This window comes from the organism of the source record quoted next, unplaced genomic scaffold (genome assembly GCF_019419815.1).
Source record: "Pyrus x bretschneideri cultivar Hongxiangsu unplaced genomic scaffold, Pyrus_bretschneideri_v1 Contig57, whole genome shotgun sequence".
NCBI lineage: Eukaryota > Viridiplantae > Streptophyta > Magnoliopsida > Rosales > Rosaceae > Pyrus > Pyrus x bretschneideri.
Genome location: NW_025999795.1, coordinates 1,453,913 through 1,474,444, shown reverse-complemented (window position 1 = coordinate 1,474,444; position 20,532 = coordinate 1,453,913). Strand labels below are relative to the sequence as shown.

Here is a 20,532-nt window from a genome sequence, read left to right as displayed (position 1 = left end):
TTCATCAAAACAGACAAATCTAATCTATTCTTTTGAGAGTACAATAAAAAAATATTATTGTGACAATATTTTAAATAAATTACGCACCATTGTATATTTAACCTTTTTACATGGCAGTTTGTATTGGCTTGGTATATCATGCATCAAGAAAAATTACTTGCATGTGAATATCATTGTAGCTGTATCCAAACATCACGTAGTGCCAAATGTCTAACTTTTTCATGCGGTAGTTCATATTGACTTGAGATACTATTATTGTGAATGACATCTAATGAAGTCTTTTTGTGGGTTGTAAAAAGTTTGGGAGGAGAAGATTGGTTACTATATTCACCAACGTCAAGACATACCCACAATCTCAAGCCGGAAGGACTTACACGTTGCACCAAACTACCAGCTGACGCAGGTATAGATTTACGTAAAAGTTTATAGATCGCACACCAACATCAATTGCTGTTAGTAACAATCAAACTTTGATGGGGCGACACATACAAAAACCTTACCAACTGAGCCAGCCCTCATTGGCTCTAACTAGGTCTTTCTCCTCCCTCACGAGTAACACCCAATGGTAAAGCACACTTAGTACTGAGGTGCTTTTATAAAAAGTGGGTATCAAAAAAAGCTGAGCTCAAAAAGGTGTTTAGTAAACACTTAAAAACAGCTTATTTTCATAGTTTTGGGTGAAAAAAAAAAAAACAAAAAACGTGAAACATAAAAAATAAGCGTATTCTCACAACACAGTAGAAACAGTTTTTTTTTTTTAAAAGTATTACAATACCAAATTGGCCCTTATTTAAATAACCAAAAGGAAGTAGTTGAATGATATTTTAAATCTATGCGTTTAATAATGATAAGTTTTACAACATGGCACCAACACGATCATAATTTCTCGTTGAAAATAACAAAAACAATAATATGGTTGGCTACTGACAAGGGAGTTGGAGTTTTCCCCAAATTAGTATGTTTGGGTTTGGCTAAGTCGGAAGCGTATAATTTTGTTAAAGTGTGAGGGTTGTGTTGTAAAAAGAATTTGGTCAACGCCAAAAGCGCCAGGGTGGTTGATGAAAATCGAAGCCGGAGCCGGAGCCGGAGCTGCAACCAGAGATGAAGGAGAAAAAAATTCATACAACATAATGACACCGTGTAGTAATTTTTAATTAATTAATCATGTGTTACGTATGAAAAAAATTAAAATATAATATATAATTAATTTAAAATATCGCTACAATGTATCTTCAAAAAAAATAAAAAAGAAATGAAAAGTATTTCACAGAGAAAGAAACCAAATCTCATGACAAATATGTTGAGAGGATGTCTTGTGTTGTTGGGTCACTGTTGACTCACAGCTTACCACTTACCATGGTCCTTCTCTTTCTGCAACTAAAAACACCTTAATTATTTGAAATTATTTTCTGCTTTTTGTATTTGTAGGGGGGAAATGGCTTTGAAGTTTCAACTACTTAAATTAATATTGTACTTGATAGGGAAAGTCTTTTGTTTTTGCTTCTTGTACAAGTTTGGTAGTTTGTGTATTGAATAAAAAAAAAGGTTTAATCATTTGTAAATATACATCAAAACCTTTACCACTCTATCAGAAATACCTTACTTCGCATCTCTAAATGATGCAGTAGAAGTCCAATATTAGAGAAATTCTTGAATACAGACGATCATATCATATTATCATTAAAGGCATGCACATAACATCTATTTATCTATATTTTAATTTCACTTTCAAACTGATTTTTTTTGTGTATAAAGCATACAGGTGTCCGGATTAAAAAATTTCTCGCCAAATTGGGTCAGCCCCAACTGCATCATATATACATATGCATAGTGTATGTAGGTAGTAACTAACTAGTACTGGACAAGTAGCTACAAATTTCTACAAGATCGATTCACACGTGAAATCGTTAAATAGTAACGGCGATTGCGCACCCTCACAAAACTACTACTCCTCCCTTCCCCATTCGGCCCTCTCTCTCTCTCTCTGACATTTTTCACTCTCTAGATCTCTTCAGTCTTGATATTATCAGCTCATTTTCTCAGTCTGTGAGAGAGGCTACTTCCCAACAAACATATACATACACATATAGACATAAATACATACATACATACATATATATATATATATGTCTGAACTCTGAATAATATGTATGTGTGTGTGTATGCGCTCCCGTGAGATGAGAGCAATATGATGGCGGCAATAAGAAGTTGATCTTTTGGCCGGCGGGACGGAGATGGGGAAGAAAGGAAGCGGCTGGTTCTCCTCCGTCAAGAAAGTTTTCAAACAATCTAAGGACTCGCCTGACAAAAAGGTTTTCTCTTAATTCCATTCTTTCATTTTTCTTGGCAAGTTTTCAAATAGTTTTTCATATAATTTCTTAATTCGAAAGAAAAAGTTGTTCTTCACAAAATTATTTTTTCTTTTCAATTTATTTTCTGTGAAGTTTTTGTACTAATCATGATCACACCAAGAAGGCAAGCAATGATACAATTTATTATACCTAATTAATCCATTTTTTATTTAAGCGATATAATGATTTAAGATAAATTATTGAAAAAGGGATTCGAGTTTTTTCATTGTTGTTGGAGATGATTCAATCTTAGATACAGAGAGGTGAACACATTGTTTTGCTGTTATATAACTCGAATTTGTACGCATAATTTGTGTTCATGAATCACTAATGGCTTCTAGTAATCTTATTACAAACCAATATGAGCTAGCAAATGATTAACTTAATGATTTGGGTTGGATATATAGAAGAAAACACATATCAACTATCAAGATCGTGACCTTTGTTTGTTTGGAGGTGAAGTGAAATGGTTTGCCTCACATTAAAGATGCATGAGCTACCCTTTTGGCTCTGGCATTTTTAGGACCAGGAACGCAACCAAGATGCATGCCCCAACACTATATGGTCCCCTATCACCATCATCATATGCATACATAATACTGTAACTATAAGCTTTATATCTTTCCTGGCTAGGCACATGACTCGACGTGACTTATTATTGTCATGCCACCTAACCCATCACATCAATATATATTAGTTAACTTATTTGCTAATTAAGTGTTGGTTTTAGTGTGAATTATGATACTTGTTACGTAATATGATTTAATCTCAGAAGGAAATCGGTGAGAAATGCCAGGACGATGCAGCAGAAGTGGTGTCATTAGAGCATTTTCTGGCAAAGAGCTCACCGGACGTCACGAACGATGAGAGAACCATTGAGTCGTCAACTCCTCTGAATAATGATCGTCAAGATAGAAGCCATGCCATTGCTATTGCTGTGGCAACTGCTGCTGCTGCTGAAGCTGCTGTTGCCGCAGCACAGGCCGCCGCTAAAGTTGTCCGATTGAGCGGTTACGGGCGTCACTCTAGGGAAGAAAGAGCTGCAATCTTCATTCAGTCATATTATAGGGGATACCTAGTAATTACCCTTTACCTTAATCTTTACTATATTTTTGTACATTGTTCTAAAATTCTACTTCAAGGATCTATATGACATCAATACCCTAATTGTATGTTCACCTTGTTACTGAGATAATTCGTGACAAATCAATTATTTTTTAGGCTCGTCGCGCGCTACGTGCGTTGAAGGGATTGGTGAGGTTGCAAGCATTGGTGAGAGGGTATAACGTACGAAAGCAAGCGCAAATGACAATGCGATGCATGCAGGCATTAGTGCGTGTGCAAGCAAGAGTACGAGCTCGAAGACTCGAATTAACCAAAGACAAGCATCACAAGAAGGATCATGATCAGAAAGATTACGACGAAGAAGAAGAAAGAAGAGCATTAATGGAGGAGGAAGAGCAAAAGCTCGAGAGTCCTCTGAGAAAATATGAAATGCAAAATACGAATAGGACCATGCATCAAAGGCATCAAAGTTTCAAGGAAAATGATGCTGTGGTGAAAAGAGAGAGGGCTCTCGCTTATGCTTATGGTTATCATGTAAGTGATTTTGTGACGATCACATTGAAAAATTACTTTTTATTTTGCGTGATAGTGTTTGATAAAATGTCGATTTTGTCTAACAGAGACAACAACAACTTCTACAATCCATTTCAGATGGACCTGGATTTGGGCTCGAATCCAATATGCCTGAGAAGGCCCAATGGGGATGGAATTGGCTCGAGCAGTGGATGTCATCACAACCCTATCAAGACCACCACTCAAGCACTCGAGATACCTCTTACAGAACACCCATCAACACTACAACTACGAGGAATAACTTGTATGAGAAAAGAGTTGAAATGGACACTACCGCACCTTCAAGCTCGCCTCACATCAATATGAGCCCACTCAATCCAGACATGATTGATTCATATGCGTATCCAACCCGACAACACCGCCAACAAAGGTCGAATAACGTGCCTAGTTACATGTCCCCGACCCAATCTGCCAAGGCCAAGGTTCGGGGGCAAGGCTCGGGCAAGCAGCGCAGCCCGACAACTCCTCAATGGAACCCTTCAATGAGGAAGGGGTCGGTTGTTGGATCGGGCTGCGATTCGTCAAGCTCGGGTGGAGGGACAGCAAACTACCTGATCCCAAGTAGCCCAAGCCCGAAAAGTAATGGTCCGCGTGGGCATGCTAGAGGGGCTGTGGGCTTTGGGCCTGATTCACCCCTTGGTGAGGATTGGGGCCTGCCGCTTGGTGTTCATGGTTGGAGACATAATTTCGGTTAGGTGCAAGTTAATATGGTGTGACATAAATTTTCCATTTGCAAGACATTTTTTGCTTATGATATGAACAAACATCGTATTATTTATTTTATGGGCATGGATCCACGAGGTTTTGTAATGATTATATATATATATATTGTGAAATATTATACAAAATTGTGTCATTGTGTCTGGTGATATGTTTTTTTGGAAAAAAAAAAGAGAGAAAATATTATACAAATTTCTTCTTTTTCTATGTTTGTCTAGTATGGATTGGGCCATAGCATGAACCGAAATTCATCATAGATGAATTCTTAGCTAACGGTTCAAAGGCTATTTAATATGCGTCCATAGGTGATCTGCATTGGATTTTTTTGTTTTAATGGCTATTTAGCCAAAACTATCTTTGAGATTGTCATAATTTCTCATGTTCCATGAATTTAAAATCGATAAAAGTGGTTTTTGAGATTGTCCATCATTAAACATTTTGGTCATTCTAGAAAAAAATCTCCGTTAAATTGAAGAAACCAGTAATCAAAAATGAGGGGTGGATTTGACAAAATATCCTCAATTTAACCGAGATTTGTCACCGATGATCAAAATGATTGACCGTAGATAATCTCAAGAACCACTTCTATTAATTTCAAACCATAAAGATCAAAGTAAATAGTTATATCAATCTTATAGATAATTTTAAATAAAAATCTTAAATTAATTAAGATAATTAAGAGAAATATCGAGGCAAAACAAATAAAAGAAGTGAAGAAAAAAAAAACGAAAGTGTGAAAATCATTATCTTCACACGACACATAAATTCATGTGATCTGAGAGGAGGACAAAATTGTTCGAGTCTTCAACAAGTATACTTACAGGCCGACATCAAGTTAGGTTCACTTTGCCTTTGGCATCATGTGTCTCTCATCACCAATTTACTTCTTTACATGTGTTCCTTTCTGACCACGCCACGTCCACCTGCTTAATCACAATCACTTACGTCACTGGCCGACATCAAAAACCGTCTCCCCAGTCGCGATCTTGCCACGTCGTACCATACAAAAACCAAGTTCTGATTTACTAACACGTGGCATCATCCTATTGAAGGTAGAGTTTTATACGACTAGTAGAATATGGGGAGTATTTTTTTCTTATTACTATTTAGTGTGATGTATGCTCACTAATCTATTTATTATTGATTGATAAGTTTGAATTTCGAAATTCGTGACATAGATAAGCACAAATCTTAAAATTTAAACTCATTTAATGATGATAAATATGATGGTAATCATACACATGATGATAAGCAAAAATATATTCATAAAATATGTATGTTAAAAAATTAATAATTTAAAAAATAAAATTTCTCTTCATTTTTTTAAAATACGAACCAGTTTCTCGTGGTTTAGAACTGGGAATCAGTTTCTGGGTTTGGCGCTTTTTCTGGATCGCACATATCTGATCCCAACAGATGTGCGTGGTTCCTTGTTTGTGTGTGACTTCCTTATTTTTCTTCCTGCTTTTTTCTTCTTTATTCCGTCAAACGTAAATCTCGATTCCTTCCGTCCTATATCGGACTCGGGTCCTCGCTCTCTCTCCCCAGTCTCTACACTCTCTCCTCTCCTCTCTTTCTCTCTCTAGAACTCTCAGACTTTGATGGGGTCTCTGAAATTCACTAGCTTGATCCCATGCAAATCGTCGTCTTTAATTCCGATTCCAACTAAATACGCGAATCACGAGGCGATCGGGCAACTGGGTTTTGCTCCTCTGTGGAAAAGGAGGGGAGCAGCTTGTCTGCGGCTGAGAGCGTCGGTTGCAGGCGGAAGTGGCGGCGGCGGGCAGGACGGCGCTTCGGCGGTGGAAGACCAGCAGAAGGACAAAAAGGGTGTTTTTTTGGGCGCCGAGAGAGATGGTTCCGGCGCTGTTATTGGGTTTAACTTGATTCCTCCCAACGGTAAATGTTCAGGCTTGGTTTTGATTATTTATTCATAAATTCTCCTGCTTTTTCATTGTTTTTGGATTGGTTTGGTGGATTATTTGAGAAATTTGAAGTATTTTTAATGATTGATGAGTTTCCCTTTTGTTGAAGTCGAAATTCTGAATTTATTTTTTTAATTGGAAAATTTGAGTAAAAATTTGAATGCTGTTACCAGATAGATTTTAGTGTGATTACATTTTGTGGCATGCTGATGGAGACACAACCTAACCTCGAAATGATGATAGATGTTTTATTTGATGCATTGGTTGGTAAATATGGAGTAAATGCGGTTTAGATTTTACTTGATGCTTGCCCCATTTCAGTTTCCTAAAGATCATTGCTTTTTTGTCTTGCAAAGCGATATTCTAAACTCTGATTTACGGGGAGGGACACTGTCATGGCCAACTATCCAACCCACGTCTCTTCCGAAAATCATTGCGTTTGGTTCGATAAGCGATTTGTGATGTGTCAGAAGTTTGCTATTTTGAGTGTAGGGTGGTTCTTGATGGAATCTTCACTTGTTTGTGAGGCATCCTTGGATTTGGATGTCCACATCAATTTGCATGTGAGGACTCCAGGTCCTTTCATTTCTTGTGGTCTCCACCTCAGATTGTATATTTTCCACTCTGGTCCCCATATCTGGACCTCATAGCATGTACATTGTTTGGTTCGTGATCGAATGCTGCATTTTCATTGGTTGAATCGAATAATACTGCAATTTTTGAGGAATACTGCAATTTTTGAGGAATACTTCCAAACCCTGGCGTGTTGAGATATTTTAAATTTTGTTTGTGAATTAGTTGTGGGGCCCATCTGATATTTTGCTGCAGGTGAACTCAATGTCATCAACTCGCCTGAAGATGTAAGTTATGTTAGAGGGGAAGAATTAGTGGAAATAGATGGCAAAGAAACATCCAAAGCAAGTGTAAGGTACAATGTTGTGTTTGTTAGTGCCGAAGCTGCGCCCTATTCGAAGACAGGAGGCTTAGGAGATGTTTGCGGTTCTTTGCCTATTGTTCTAGCAGCACGTGGACACCGTGTTATGGTTGTCTCTCCTAGATATCAAAATGGTACTGCTGCAGACCAGAAATATTCTGGTGCTGTTGATTTGGAAACCCGCGTCAAGGTTTATTGCTTTGGTGGAGAGCAAGAAGTTTCTTTCTACCATGAATATAGGGCAGGTGTTGATTGGGTAAGATATTGGGGATACTTCTTGTGTTCTAGTTGATCCCTTTTTAAACAGTTTGGCCTTCTGCAGACTGATAGAATTTTTGCCAATGATGACCTATTTTCCTATGTTCATTAGGTATTCGTGGACCATCCGTCTTATCACAGACCTGGAAGTCCATATGGTGATAGTTTGGGTGCATTTGGTGACAATCAGGTATAGTTTTGAACTGAAAAGTTGAACGTAATGGATATATCATTTAAGTAGTATCCTGTTTTATTCACGAATAATGATACGTTTTATTCTCATTTGGTTTTACAGTTTCGGTTCACTTTACTTTGCCATGCAGCATGTGAAGCACCATTAGTGCTTCCATTGGGAGGGTTCACCTATGGGGAGAAAAGCCTGTTCATGGTCAATGACTGGCATGCTGGCCTTGTGCCATTGTAAGTAGTTTCAACTAATTAAATGAATTAGCTATATATGATTTTGTTTTAAATCTTTCCTATATTGCTCTGTCTTTTCGTTTTTTCAGGTAAACATACTGATAGTGGACTTCTGATCATTACATGTCCCTCTGTTTCAGGCTTTTGGCTGCCAAGTATCGTCCATATGGAGTCTATAAGGATGCACGAAGTATTCTTGTAATTCATAACCTTGCACATCAGGTTGATGCTTTTTCTTTCCTTCCTTCTTGTTTGTTTGTTTTATTATCAATCTTTAGTCATATATCCGATCAGCTTTATTAAACGTCATCTTTTGATATGCAAGGGAGTGGAACCAGGAGTAACATACAAGAATTTGGGGCTACCTGCAGAGTGGTACGGAGCACTGGAATGGGTGTTTCCAACATGGGCAAGGGCCCATGCTCTTGACAAAGGTGAAGCAGTGAACATCCTAAAGGGTGCAATTGTGACATCTGATCGGATTCTGACAGTCAGCGAGGTCAGTTGTATTCCATATATAGTCTTTGTTGTGTCTCATTTAATGAAGCATCAAACGTTTTTATGGCAATCGGTAATAAGACCTGTTGTTGGATTTTTCGACCTTATTGCATCTTGTTCGTATAATAATGATTGCAAAATGTTTAGGCCACTTGTATGATGAAGATTATAGCGTTTTCAAAACTTTCCAAACAGACATGTGCCTCCATATTTTTCATCATGCTATTCTTCTTATATCTCATGTTTAAATTATGCCTTCGAATTGTAGGGCTACTCCTGGGAAATAACAACCGTTGAAGGTGGATATGGTCTAAATGAGCTACTAAGCAGTAGAAAGAGTGTTATTACTGGTATGTCACTTAAACTTCATATTTCATTGTCTAGCTTACCGTGTGCCATGCTCAAGGAGAATAACTCTCAATTAATGGAATAATACCATCTGACAGGTATCACCAATGGGGTCGATGTGGTTGAATGGAACCCATCTACTGATGTACACACTGCTTCCCACTATTCTGCTGATGATCTTTCCGGAAAGGTGGCTAAATCTACCATTTTAAGATGGGGCGTTATGGTGTTATTATACTATAATTCTCTTACCGTTCTTGTGTGCCGGCTGCAGGTTCGGTGCAAGCTTGCTTTGCAGAAGGAGTTAGGTCTTCCCCTTAGGCCGGATTGCCCATTGGTAAGACTTAAGACGTTAATGTCTACTTATGCTCAGTTTCAGTTACGATTTATACTCTGCTCCTAATATTGATCCGAGTTTGAAATTTATAGATTGGATTCGTTGGACGACTGGACTACCAGAAAGGTATAGACCTGATTCAGTCAGGAATGCCACTACTTATGGAAGATGACGTGCAATTTGTGAGTTTTTCTCTTTTCCATTGATTTTGGTATTGTTATTTTAAGTAGCTTGCTCCCAACTTTCGACATTAACGTTTTTAGTTTTTACTGAGAACTTTTGTACCATATACTACGGCTCATAAATGCTCTTTTGTTTCAAGTTTCAACTAAGGGTATGTATATGTTTCAGGTTATGCTGGGATCTGGGGACCCAGTGTGTGAAGATTGGATGAGAGCAGCAGAAGCAACTTACAAAGATAAATTCCGGGGTTGGGTTGGATTTAATGTTCCAGTTTCCCATAGAATAACCGCAGGGTAATTCAAGATTTTGTGTTTCATCGTTTAGGCTTTTACTACATACATGCATCGTATTGACCCTGATCCTGGAATTACCAGCTGTGACATACTCTTGATGCCGTCAAGGTTCGAGCCTTGTGGACTAAATCAATTGTATGCAATGAGATACGGAACTGTACCAGTGGTTCATAGCACAGGAGGACTTAGAGTGAGTTTAAATACTTGAAAAATGAAATCTGGTTCATCACGTTCCTCATGACGTTGCTTCTTTCTTAGATGCTTTCTGTTACTTATGTTCCAGGATACAGTAGTGAATTTCAATCCATATGCTCAAGGAGGCAAGGGTGACGGGACAGGGTATATTACTTGACTCTATTGCTCAACGCATTTCCTTGATAGTTTCCTGTTACAAAAATTTCGTAGAATCTTACTTATGGCATCATTGTGGACTACATTGGCAGGTGGACCTTTTCTCCATTAACAAAAGAGAGTATGTTGGCGGTAAGTTTTTTCTGCTACGTCTCTCACCGTTTGCGTTTTTTAAACCCAAACATCGATTATTACAATGTTCTATATCAAAGAACCCAGTACGTTGGATGTTCATATAGTCTCGCGGAGTTTATTCAACCTAAACTTAATGTTGAGAATCTTTTCTGCCGTACTGACTCACGGTTAATCCATTGCAGGTACTAAAACTTGCTTGTAGGACATTCAGAGAGTACAAGCCTTCCTGGGAGGGATTGATGAAGAGAGGCATGGAGAGAGACTTCACATGGGAAAGTGCCGCAATCAAGTACGAGCAGGTCTTCGGATGGGCCTTTATCGATCCACCCTACGTCAAGTAAACGACTCGAAAACAAAAGAAAGACCGAGAGATGAAGAACAACGACCAAAAGATTTCGCGCTTCAGTCCTATGTATAGGGTAATCTATTTGTTATCCGTCAGCTGAGAGATCAAACACGCTACAACAGATAAGTTTTTCGTTTCATGTTCGTTGTTTTTCGGTTGTCGACGTGGTAGGTAAATACATGCGTAAAACTTTTAATTCTGATTCATTTGAGTGCAAATTAATAAGCATCCTGCAGTTTCACTCCCCATTACATATGATAAAAGCAGTTTCATTCTTTTGAGCCGTGATTAGTAGACATTGGGCTCGTTTGATATTACTTTTAAAATGTACTTTTAGAAAAATAAAAAAAAATTGGGTTGTAAAAACACTTGAAATGCTGGAATTCACTGGCACTTTTATTGAAGGTTGGTTCTGACAACATTTGCATCAAAAACGTTTCTAGTCATTTTAAAAGCACTTTCAAATGATATTATACTTTAATTGGTATAAGAAATGGGATTAGTTGTCTGTTCTGAATCCTTTCTGCAAATTAAGCAAGTCAACCTAGTCAACCCTAGGTTGACTTCTTCCCTAGAAAGATAGATTATTCAAAGGGAATTTTAACGAAAAGCTTTCGGTATTGTTCATTTTAACGAAAAATCATATTTTTACATTAAAAGTCAATTATAGTACTATTTACTATACTCTTTATTTTGTTAGTATCTTTAAAATTCAAAGTTTTCAAGTTATTTTCATTAGTTTTTCTTTATTCAAATACTTCGAGAAAAAGAATAATTATTCATTTAGTTATATTATAAAACTTTTGGTCTCAGTACAAGCATATGTTATCTATCAAGTTCAACTTTCAACACCCTATTTTTAAAGGAAAATGAATGAGAAGCTCTCAAAAACTTTAGTTTTAAATAAAATGACAAAATAAAGGTGTAAGTGAATAGTACTAGAAGTGATTTTTTAGGCTAAAAATCTCTTTAACGTTAAAAGTGAACACTACCAGGAGTGTTTTATTAAAACTTTTTTATTTATTTATTTTTATTTTTATGAGAAACAGTTATCCTTTCTCTCATTTTTACACTCCATATTTAAAAAAAAAATAAAAAAAAAAGGATAACTGATGGCAAGTCATGATTATCTATCATTTATGGGATTGGGAAGACTCACAGAAACATTTCATCATCTTCTTGACCATAAGTTTGGCTCCAAGTCTTACGCTCCGTATTTGATTCACGTCCGATTTCAATTCAAATGTTAAAAATAAACACGAGTGCCATGGAAATTCATAGAAAGTGAGAGTTGCATCCTATGTGCTAATCTTCTTCCAGTTACTCTTATTCTCAATATAATCGACAAAATATAATTTTATAAAATATAGTTCGAATATATGTTCTCTCTAGTAACACTATTTTTCGAATAAACATAGAAATCATTTACCAATGCAATTTTATGCTTTGCCAACTCACAAGACAGCCTAGGGGTGGGCAAACGGGTACAGGAACCGCGGATCGGGACAGGTAATTAAGGTTCGGGGCAGTTATGGATCGGTTCCTATTTTGTAAAAACAGAAACGGGGTGGGGCGGGGTGGGCCTTTGAAATTTTCGGTTCAGGCCGATTCCTGAAGTATAGGAACCGCAGGTAACCGGACCAGCCTATTTGGAGTTAGAATGGACGGATGAGATTGAAGAGATCATTTCTTCATCCAATCTGAATCGTTGGTTTTAGGTTTGCTCGTCCTCAAACCTATCGAATTCAATTGTCACTCTCACTCTGTTGATTGAGTCTCTCTTGCCGTCTCAAGTGCATCATCCCCTTCCCTCCACCACCCCGACAACATGACGGCCTAGGCGACCACCATCTTCTCGATTTGTCACCTCTCTCTCGCCGTCTCAATTTGACATCCCAGGGACCCAAACTTACAGAACCCAGCCACCCCACCACCATCTTCTCAATTTGTCACCTCTCATTCGCCGTCTCGAGTGTGTCGTTCCCTCCCCTCATCGAGAAGGATGAGATTCAGATCCTACAGGTTTACTCCAAAGAGATCAGTAAGCGCATGCTCAACATCGTCAAGTCCAGGAACGCCATTGCTTTCGTAGCTCAAAACGGCACCATGGAGTCCGAGACTGCGAGCTCTGTGGTGTAATCTACCGTTGCTGCCGCCAGTGAGGATGCTAAGGCCGAATAGTACTGATCTCTCCATGTGTGTTAGGTCACTCTTAGCTTTGTATTAGGGCTTTCATATCGAGATCTGTTCGTATTTATCATGGATTTCTTGTGATGCCTATATACTTAATGACCTGCTAAATATTTAAACTTTGTTAATTTCGCTATGCGTTTCAATTTTTTGTGGATTATATTATCTGAGTTTCTGTTGTGAGTATTGATCTGCTTTGTTTGGAGATGTTTGTGCTCAAGAATTTATAAGGAAGTAGGTGCATTTGGAATTGGAAAATTTTCGAAATCTTTCCTCTTGCATTATCTGGGTTTCCTATTGCATAATTTGCTGCACTGGTGAATTTGTGCAAATTCCAGTTTTTTTTTGTTTTCTTTTCAAAAAAAAAAAAAAAAAAAACCAAGGACCCGTGGATCCAGCCTGGGTAAGGTCCGGTTCCTATATAAGAAAATGTAATTCCCGACTGGGCTCGGCCGATCTCCTTTGCACCCGGGTCCGTTCCGATACCTTCAAATTTGGGCCTGACCCGGCCCGTGCCCACCCCCAGCGCAGCCATTCGAAGCATACAAGCTCGTGCCCCACAACAAAATATAAACAATGGATAACATATGCTTGCATCAACCAGGCCAGCAAGCGCCGATCTGAACTTTCCACATTACACAATATAAAATAACTTTTCTTTTAACAATATTATTTTATATTATATCATTCAACTAAAATATAATATAATAGTTTCTTTCTTTATTGAAAAATAATAAAAATATGTACTAATAACCTTGCCACTCAATACTACGGTTTGATGATATTCCTCTTCACTGAAGTGAGCGGTCTTAGGTTTGAATTTCGTAGATAGCGAATTTGATATCAAATTAGGCTGTCCACTGTATGGCTTGGCCAAACTCTCCATCTTCTTAGTGTAAAAATATTGATGTACTGAAAAAATAAAAATAAATAAATAACCTTCTAATTTGAACTACTTCTTTTTTCTTTCTCATACTATAATGTTTTCTGGTGATTGGAAGTGTTTATTATTTTTTTTATCATTTTCAATGAATATCTATATAAAAAAAATTAATGAATTCAAAATTATTTAGCCATCTAGTTGTTTTTTAATGAATAGACAAATTATGTCTCTTACTTGGATACTCAAATTTTATCATACCAATTAAACAGTTAAATGTTCATGATTTGCATTTGATGATTGTTTTTTCAGAGCTGACTTATAAAAGATGACCTAGAATGCAAAAACCATTGTATGATATAGTGGTCGATCCAGGATTTGAATCTTTGAAGGTCTTGATATTAAATACAAGTTATTTAGATAGAAATATAGCGCAAAACATGCTAAAAAAGAAAGTTTATTCACTTAGGCATTTCATCGAACTCTTGGCAGTCTTGTTGTCGGCAGCCAAACCATGTTGTGCACGTGTCAACAGATAATGATATATGTCAAAACAATCTGATGAGTCACAAGTGATATAGAGAGAATTTGTTGAGTGCTGTCGATGCAACCTATCGGAATATGCCTAACATGTATTACATCAAACATTTAGCCGACACAAAAAGGACCCATACTATATATTTGAAGGGTCCTCAAAGGACCTTAACATATATATTTTCCAGAATTCAAGTGGTCTTGGGACCACCTTGGTCCCTACTTCCATTACGATGTATGAGAAAGACAAAAAAAAAAAACAAAAAAAACAAAAAAGAGAAGGTTTAAGACCATATCCAACCTTTGGGGATAAAGTTATAAAATTTCAAACCATAACTCAGAAACTGCTTTTTTCTTTCAACCTTTATGGCTAAAAATTTTAGCATGAGATTATTAAATAATGATTTTAGCTTAATTTTTCTTTTTCAATAACTTTTTTGAAAATAACATTTATGTCGATTATCCTAATTTATTTTTATGAACATTTTAATCTAAAAATATTTAATTTCCAATAAGTAATTAAAAATCATAGAAGTACATAGGTATTTATAAAGTTTTAAGTTAAATTTGATTTACATAATTTTCTTAAATTATTTTAGACGTTATATTTAGTTTTAGACTGTCAAATCTTTTTTATTTTTACCATTAGATTTGATTTTATTTGATCACAACCGTTACATTATATGTAGAAAACGAAAAAAATGTTTGAAATATGACAGTTTTGTGGGTTTAAAATAATTTAAGTCAGACTTAAATTCTAAGGGAAATCTAGACCAGAGATGTATTTTCTTTCCAAAGCCTATTTTAGCCCAATGTTGAAGATGGCTTGAGAGGATTTTAAAGTTTTATCCCATGGGTTAGAGCTTGTGTAAGGGAAGAGTTGCAAGAATGGTTGCTGCAACTTGAAGGGTACATCCTTAATAAATCCTTCCAGCGAGGGCACTTGGATAAAAAGAAACCGTTATTCCGTTTCCTTTTCCCTTCGCCTTCCCACGCATTCCAACGGTTGATTCCTCCCTTCAATCGGAGGAGTCTAAACCCTTGATATTGTACACACACAGAGATTTCTGCATTTCCACAGAGAGAAAGAAACAAAAGAAAATCCAATCCTCCGGGAAATGGTCTAGAGAGAGAAAGTAGCAGAGAAACTCATAAGAAACGTTTCGAAGTCGTGGGGGTTTCGAAAGATTCGATCTTTCCGAATCGAACACACACGAAACGACTCAGATTTAGCATGCGAATCCTCTTGGACTCGATTCCGAATCGAAATCCCATCTTTCTCTTCATCCATTGAATCTCCGATTGAAAAGCTTGAAAATTTTCGGCTTTGTTGGAAGACAAATCGATGATTTCGAATCCGAATCTGATTTTCTACGCCTGCATTGCCCACAAGGTCACGATTCTCGGCGAGTTTTCGAAAGAGCCGGGTCTCGGAGACTTGGCGCAGCAATGCGTGGAGATAGCCCCTCCTCACCATTCCATGTTCACTCACACCGTAAGAAAAAGAACTTACATTTTCTCAATTCATGACCCTTTTGTGTATTTCGCTATCTACGATGCTGATCTCGATCAATCCGAGGCGCTTTCGTTCTTAAACCGGTTGAAATCGGATTTTGAGGAGGTTAGTGGAAGTGGGTCGATCTTGGTTCGGGATAATTTTGCCCCTCGTTGCTTGCAAGTCCAGTTTGATTCGATTATTCAGAAAATAATGGCCTCGGACTTGCCCAATTCACCGGCAGCCAGTCGGAATCTGAGCTTGAGTGCGAGTAAAGGGAAGAACATGGTGCTGACGCCACTGCTTGGGAACAAGCCGAACGAAGGGTTGAAGAAGAAGAAGAAGAGGTTATCTGGAGAGGTTAATGGCGATCTTTGCAAAGATGTGACTGCAATGGAGAAGAAGGTGGATGTATGTGACGATGCTAATGGCTGCGAGTTTAGGGATTTTTCGTTGCCAACGCAAAAGAGTGATCATTTGCATTCCGGCGACCGCCAAAAGGCCAAGCAAGTTTGGAGGAGGCATGTTTGGGTGGTTTTGATGCTCGACTTGTTTGTTTGCGCCGTGTTGTTTGGGATTTGGTTGTGGGTTTGCAGGGGATTCAAGTGCATTGCCAGTTGAATTTCGGGGGATTTCGAAAGGTTTTGATGTTTCCGTGTTGTATTGTGCTTGACTGCTTGTGCTTCGAAGATGGTTGACAATTCTGTGACATTACAAACAAGCACTCGGAGGGATGAGTTAGCGAAATCAATGCGTTCGCAGGCGCAGGCTCTGCTTCGGTTGTGTACCGGTAACTGTCTTCTTAGCCCTTCCGGTGAGCTTCTTGTACGTATCTTAAGCTACATTTTGTGTTATACAATTAGCGATAAGCGTTTCCAAGTACTGCGTCAAATTGTGTATACTTACAGATCGTTACTATGCTGGCATTGTGTTTGGTTTCCTTCCATTGTTTTCAGTTGATGTTGTAATTTCTCAGATGTCTGGATATTTGGTTTTAACAGTAGAAACTGTTTGTTAGCTTTAATGGAAGTTGTTTCTGTTTCTGGATTTTATTTCCGCTTCCTCCACAGTTGTCTCTTTATTTGATTCTTTGCCTAAAAGACCAAGAAGCTAAATCTTCTTTGCTTGATTCCGTTTTATAACGTCGAATTCGAACGTCGCTACGAATAAATTGAAAAAAATCAAATAGAAATTAACTAGTGCTTGCAGGAGAGAAAAATGATGTGTGGACAGCATTCGCCTAGTATTTAAATTTGGTTTTCGCTTTTTTATTGCAAATGGTTATGAAATTGACCGAAACTATCATTTTAAAAATCTATCAATGTAATTCCCTAACCCATCATTTCGTCAATGTAATTCCCTAACCCGTCATTCCGTCAACAATTCAATCTGTGGCTAGGACAACCAAATATGATTTTGACAATCCAATTGTAGACCAATCATGAGAATATATTTTAAAAAAAACTAATGAAAATAGCTTGAAAACTTTGAATTTTTACGATATAGACAAAATGAAGGACAAAATGAATAGTAACATGATTGATTTTTTAGTATGAAAATATGATTTTTCGTTGAAGTGAACAGTACCAAAAGCTTTTCATTAAAATTCCCTATATTTTATTCAAATAAATTATCTGGGTGATATCAATATACATAACGTAAATCTAGTCACAACAAGAACGACACCGAATACAAAACTTTCTAATTTGCGAGAATCAAAATCTTAGAATCCCGCAGGTGCCATTTTATCCGCAAGGGGTGAGCTTCTTGTTGCCAGCACCCCGAGGATTATCATCTTTCCAGTCATCCCAAGCCCTCGCCCTGTCTTGAGCGGCATCATCGTCTTCATCTTCCCCCTCCGGTGGTGGTCCTGGTTTCATAGGTTCCTTGTACCATGCAGAATTGGCTTCTTCCATGAGTTTCGCGTTCCTCTCTTGCCACGTATTCATTATCTCCATCTCCTTCAATCCGGCTTCCTCTATGCTCATGGTCGGCAACCTTGCCGCACAGTAGATTTAATTTTGTTTAACACAAAGAAAGATGCAATCACAAACACGAAAACCAGATATTTCCATCATTTGTGCTCGTGATAAATTAGACTTGGCACATCAAAGTAACAGAACATGGAGATTTACCTATGACTGGGCTGGAAAACCTGAGCCGCCATCCTTTCCCTCTCACTTGTTGGGTTTCCACCTATAAGACTTGCTGGTCCAAATATTAGTGGCTGATGTTTGTGTTCATGCATCTCTGAAACCCTGGCTCTGCCTTCTAGAACGTCTTGAGCAAAAGTTGCACAGGTGATAGGCTCTGCCGGTCTACTATACTGCACGCGGGTTGCAGCATCACGATGCCAAGCTTCGGCCCTCTTGGCACGATCATCAAGAACATCTTGATAAAATTGCTTGCCACCATCCTGAAATACATGACAAAAACAAAAGCTTTTAGAACAGAGCTTTTTTTACTAAATAGTGTTAAGTTTACTGACAAACCATCTACCACGTAAAGAAATAGGTCTAGTTGCGAGACATGCAGCTTTTTTCTATAACATTTAGCACGCTGCTCCAGAAATTTTTATCTCTCCTAATTATGACTAAAAATTGAAAATTCATGAAAGGATAATGAAACTCAAAGACCAACACTAATAATAACACAATAAAAGTTCTTAAGTTAGAGTGTTAATATTAAATACCTTTGATTGCCTTTCCTTAAAAGCTACAAGCATTTCTTCCTCTTTCTTTAGCATCTCCAACAGATCAAAAGCCTGAACATGATTGCATGGCAAAAAGACATGAGTATGAATTGACGTGAATAAAAACAATTGCCTTAGGAGGATTACTTTAAGCTGTAAACTAACCTTACTAACTGCCAAAGAGATTGTAGTAAACCAAGCCTACAAAAACAAGGGTTCCAATTAGAGAGTTTTTTTATTTTTTTTCTTTTAACCGATGTAATTAGACTTTAAACTTTTGAGAACATTCTGATGTAGAACCAATTAACATTTCAGTAAAGAGGATATCTAACAAGAAATCTACAAACCTCCCGCTCCTCCTCTCCGTCATCATCCAGCACATCTTCCTCTCCTGCCTCAACAGGAGTTGACAAGGCAGATGCTTTAGTTGAACGCCCCCTTCGCTCTTTCCGCTCCTTAATTTCCAGCAATTTTGATTCTGCAGCTCTCTGCCTTTTAAATCGAGCAATCTGGATACAGATGCAAGTAGCGTAAGTAACAAATTACAACATCTATACTTTCACATTTTCTGCCCCGCAACATGTGAAACAGTTGGCAGCACAACAAAATGCAATAATTAAAGTCATGAGTATCCATGAAATTTGAGCTAGGATTTTCATGCTTTCTAAAAAAAGACGACAAGAAAACTACAGTACCTTTAGAGCCCTTCGATCAACATGTGAATTTGGGCCATGTTTTGCAGATGCTTCTAACTCCTCTTTTGGAACAAGTTCCATTGTCTCGCAAATTGAAATAAACTCCTACAACACACACCAATCCTAGTTAGTTTTAACAGAAACATAAATCTCAAACCAACCAATCAACACATATTCTCATACAGAGACATTGACTAGCAAAACATGCCCGATGTAGTATTGCTTTATCATCAAGTAACTAATGAAAATGCTTCACCTTTAACTTAGCCTGGGAAGCCTTAAGAATCGATATCCTGTCATCCTGCGCAACTTTTTCGATTAACTCCCCGAGGTAATACGGCACCTGTGATCAAAACCCCTCACAAGTGAGCTCATTACATTCAAACCAAAAATCCAAACTTTCCAAACTATTCCATCAGATGATTACTAAATGCCGATTTTTCACAATCATTCAAAGTTTTCGACTATAAAAACAAATACCCAAAAGAATTACCAGAAGATATTTGAGATTGGTGGTGCTGATATCCTCCTTGGTCTCATTGGCCGAGAACAAACCCAGATTGCTTATCATTTCATCGCACTTCTCCAAAGCTCTGCACCCCTTCCTAATCTCCTCCTACCAGTAATCCCCAAATCAATTAAATTAATTACAAAACAAAAACGAAAATTAAAACTTTTTGAAAAAAATGAGCGAGACTATGAACTTATGGTGTAGATAAGTGTACCTGATCGACACCGTCCCCGGAATCCGTCGCCCCCAGGTGGATCTTCCGAGCTTGCTCGAAAAGTGCCGGCAGAGGCATGTCCTCCATGTTCAACTTTCCCATGAAATTTGAATAGGGGCTTCTTCTGGTGTGGTTTTAGTTTAAGCTTCGAATTGCTAATTTCCAGAAATGTTAGGGCGGTTGAATCGCGAATTTGAAAAAATAGGGTTTCCAGATTTGGGAATCGAATTCTGGAGAAGAAGATGGAAAAATTAAGAAATTTCGGGAAATGAGATGGGAGGAATTTATAGTGAGAGATACGCGCCTCCGGCGTAAGTTAGCGTGGGGCTGAATTGGATGTGGAGCGGTGCACGGGTTGTCTATAGTGGATCTCAAGCCTAGTTCCGGGTCAAACAAAACAAATTTTAACTCATTTGATTCGACAGTTGAAAATTTAAAAATATGTAAGAGGTAAAAATAAATGTATGAATAATATCACTCTACAACTTTCTTAGAAAATTGATCACGTAGAGACTCAATATGCATGTTGTTATGAAATGAACATGACATTCATAGAACCATCAAGGTCGTTTTGTAACAAATTA

The 20,532-nt window shown here is 37.7% G+C and overlaps 4 protein-coding genes across 6 annotated transcripts; 3 read left to right on the top strand and 1 right to left on the bottom strand.

Moving 5' to 3' along the window:
• The first annotated feature begins 1,819 nt into the window (after positions 1-1,819).
• LOC103943440 (protein IQ-DOMAIN 21-like) lies at positions 1,820-4,845 on the top strand. 3 transcript variants are annotated; one of them, XM_048570996.1, is made up of 4 exons: positions 1,820-2,312; positions 3,148-3,429; positions 3,573-3,950; positions 4,037-4,845. In XM_048570996.1, the coding sequence occupies exons 1-4, from the start codon at positions 2,235-2,237 to the stop codon at positions 4,682-4,684; spliced, it is 1,386 nt and encodes a 461-aa protein (XP_048426953.1). In that variant the 5' UTR covers positions 1,820-2,234; the 3' UTR covers positions 4,685-4,845. The 3 variants fall into 3 exon arrangements, with proteins under 3 accessions (XP_048426953.1, XP_048426952.1, XP_009352030.1); XM_048570995.1 differs by having other exon boundaries at positions 3,127-3,429; XM_009353755.3 differs by having other exon boundaries at positions 1,825-2,312; positions 3,124-3,429.
• A 1,454-nt stretch (positions 4,846-6,299) lies between these two features.
• Positions 6,300-10,985, top strand: LOC103943441 (starch synthase 1, chloroplastic/amyloplastic). Its single transcript, XM_009353756.3, has 15 exons — positions 6,300-6,608; positions 7,463-7,824; positions 7,939-8,016; positions 8,122-8,246; positions 8,387-8,468; positions 8,572-8,745; positions 9,013-9,094; positions 9,191-9,282; positions 9,367-9,429; positions 9,522-9,611; positions 9,781-9,905; positions 9,987-10,095; positions 10,189-10,244; positions 10,349-10,388; positions 10,574-10,985. The coding sequence occupies exons 1-15, from the start codon at positions 6,311-6,313 to the stop codon at positions 10,730-10,732; spliced, it is 1,935 nt and encodes a 644-aa protein (XP_009352031.2). The 5' UTR covers positions 6,300-6,310; the 3' UTR covers positions 10,733-10,985.
• Positions 10,986-14,952: 3,967 nt separating this feature from the next.
• On the top strand, positions 14,953-16,860 carry LOC103943442 (phytolongin Phyl2.2-like). Its single transcript, XM_009353757.3, has one exon. The coding sequence runs from the start codon at positions 15,687-15,689 to the stop codon at positions 16,455-16,457; it is 771 nt and encodes a 256-aa protein (XP_009352032.2). The 5' UTR covers positions 14,953-15,686; the 3' UTR covers positions 16,458-16,860.
• Positions 16,861-17,430: 570 nt separating this feature from the next.
• On the bottom strand, positions 17,431-20,141 carry LOC103943443 (PP2A regulatory subunit TAP46). The gene is made up of 9 exons (XM_009353758.3): positions 19,949-20,141; positions 19,717-19,839; positions 19,480-19,566; positions 19,224-19,328; positions 18,876-19,037; positions 18,694-18,729; positions 18,529-18,600; positions 17,972-18,252; positions 17,431-17,834 (listed from the first exon to the last, which is right to left on the bottom strand). Exons 1-9 carry the CDS (start codon positions 20,048-20,050, stop codon positions 17,582-17,584), a joined length of 1,221 nt encoding a protein of 406 aa, XP_009352033.2. The 5' UTR covers positions 20,051-20,141; the 3' UTR covers positions 17,431-17,581.
• Positions 20,142-20,532: the final 391 nt, after the last annotated feature.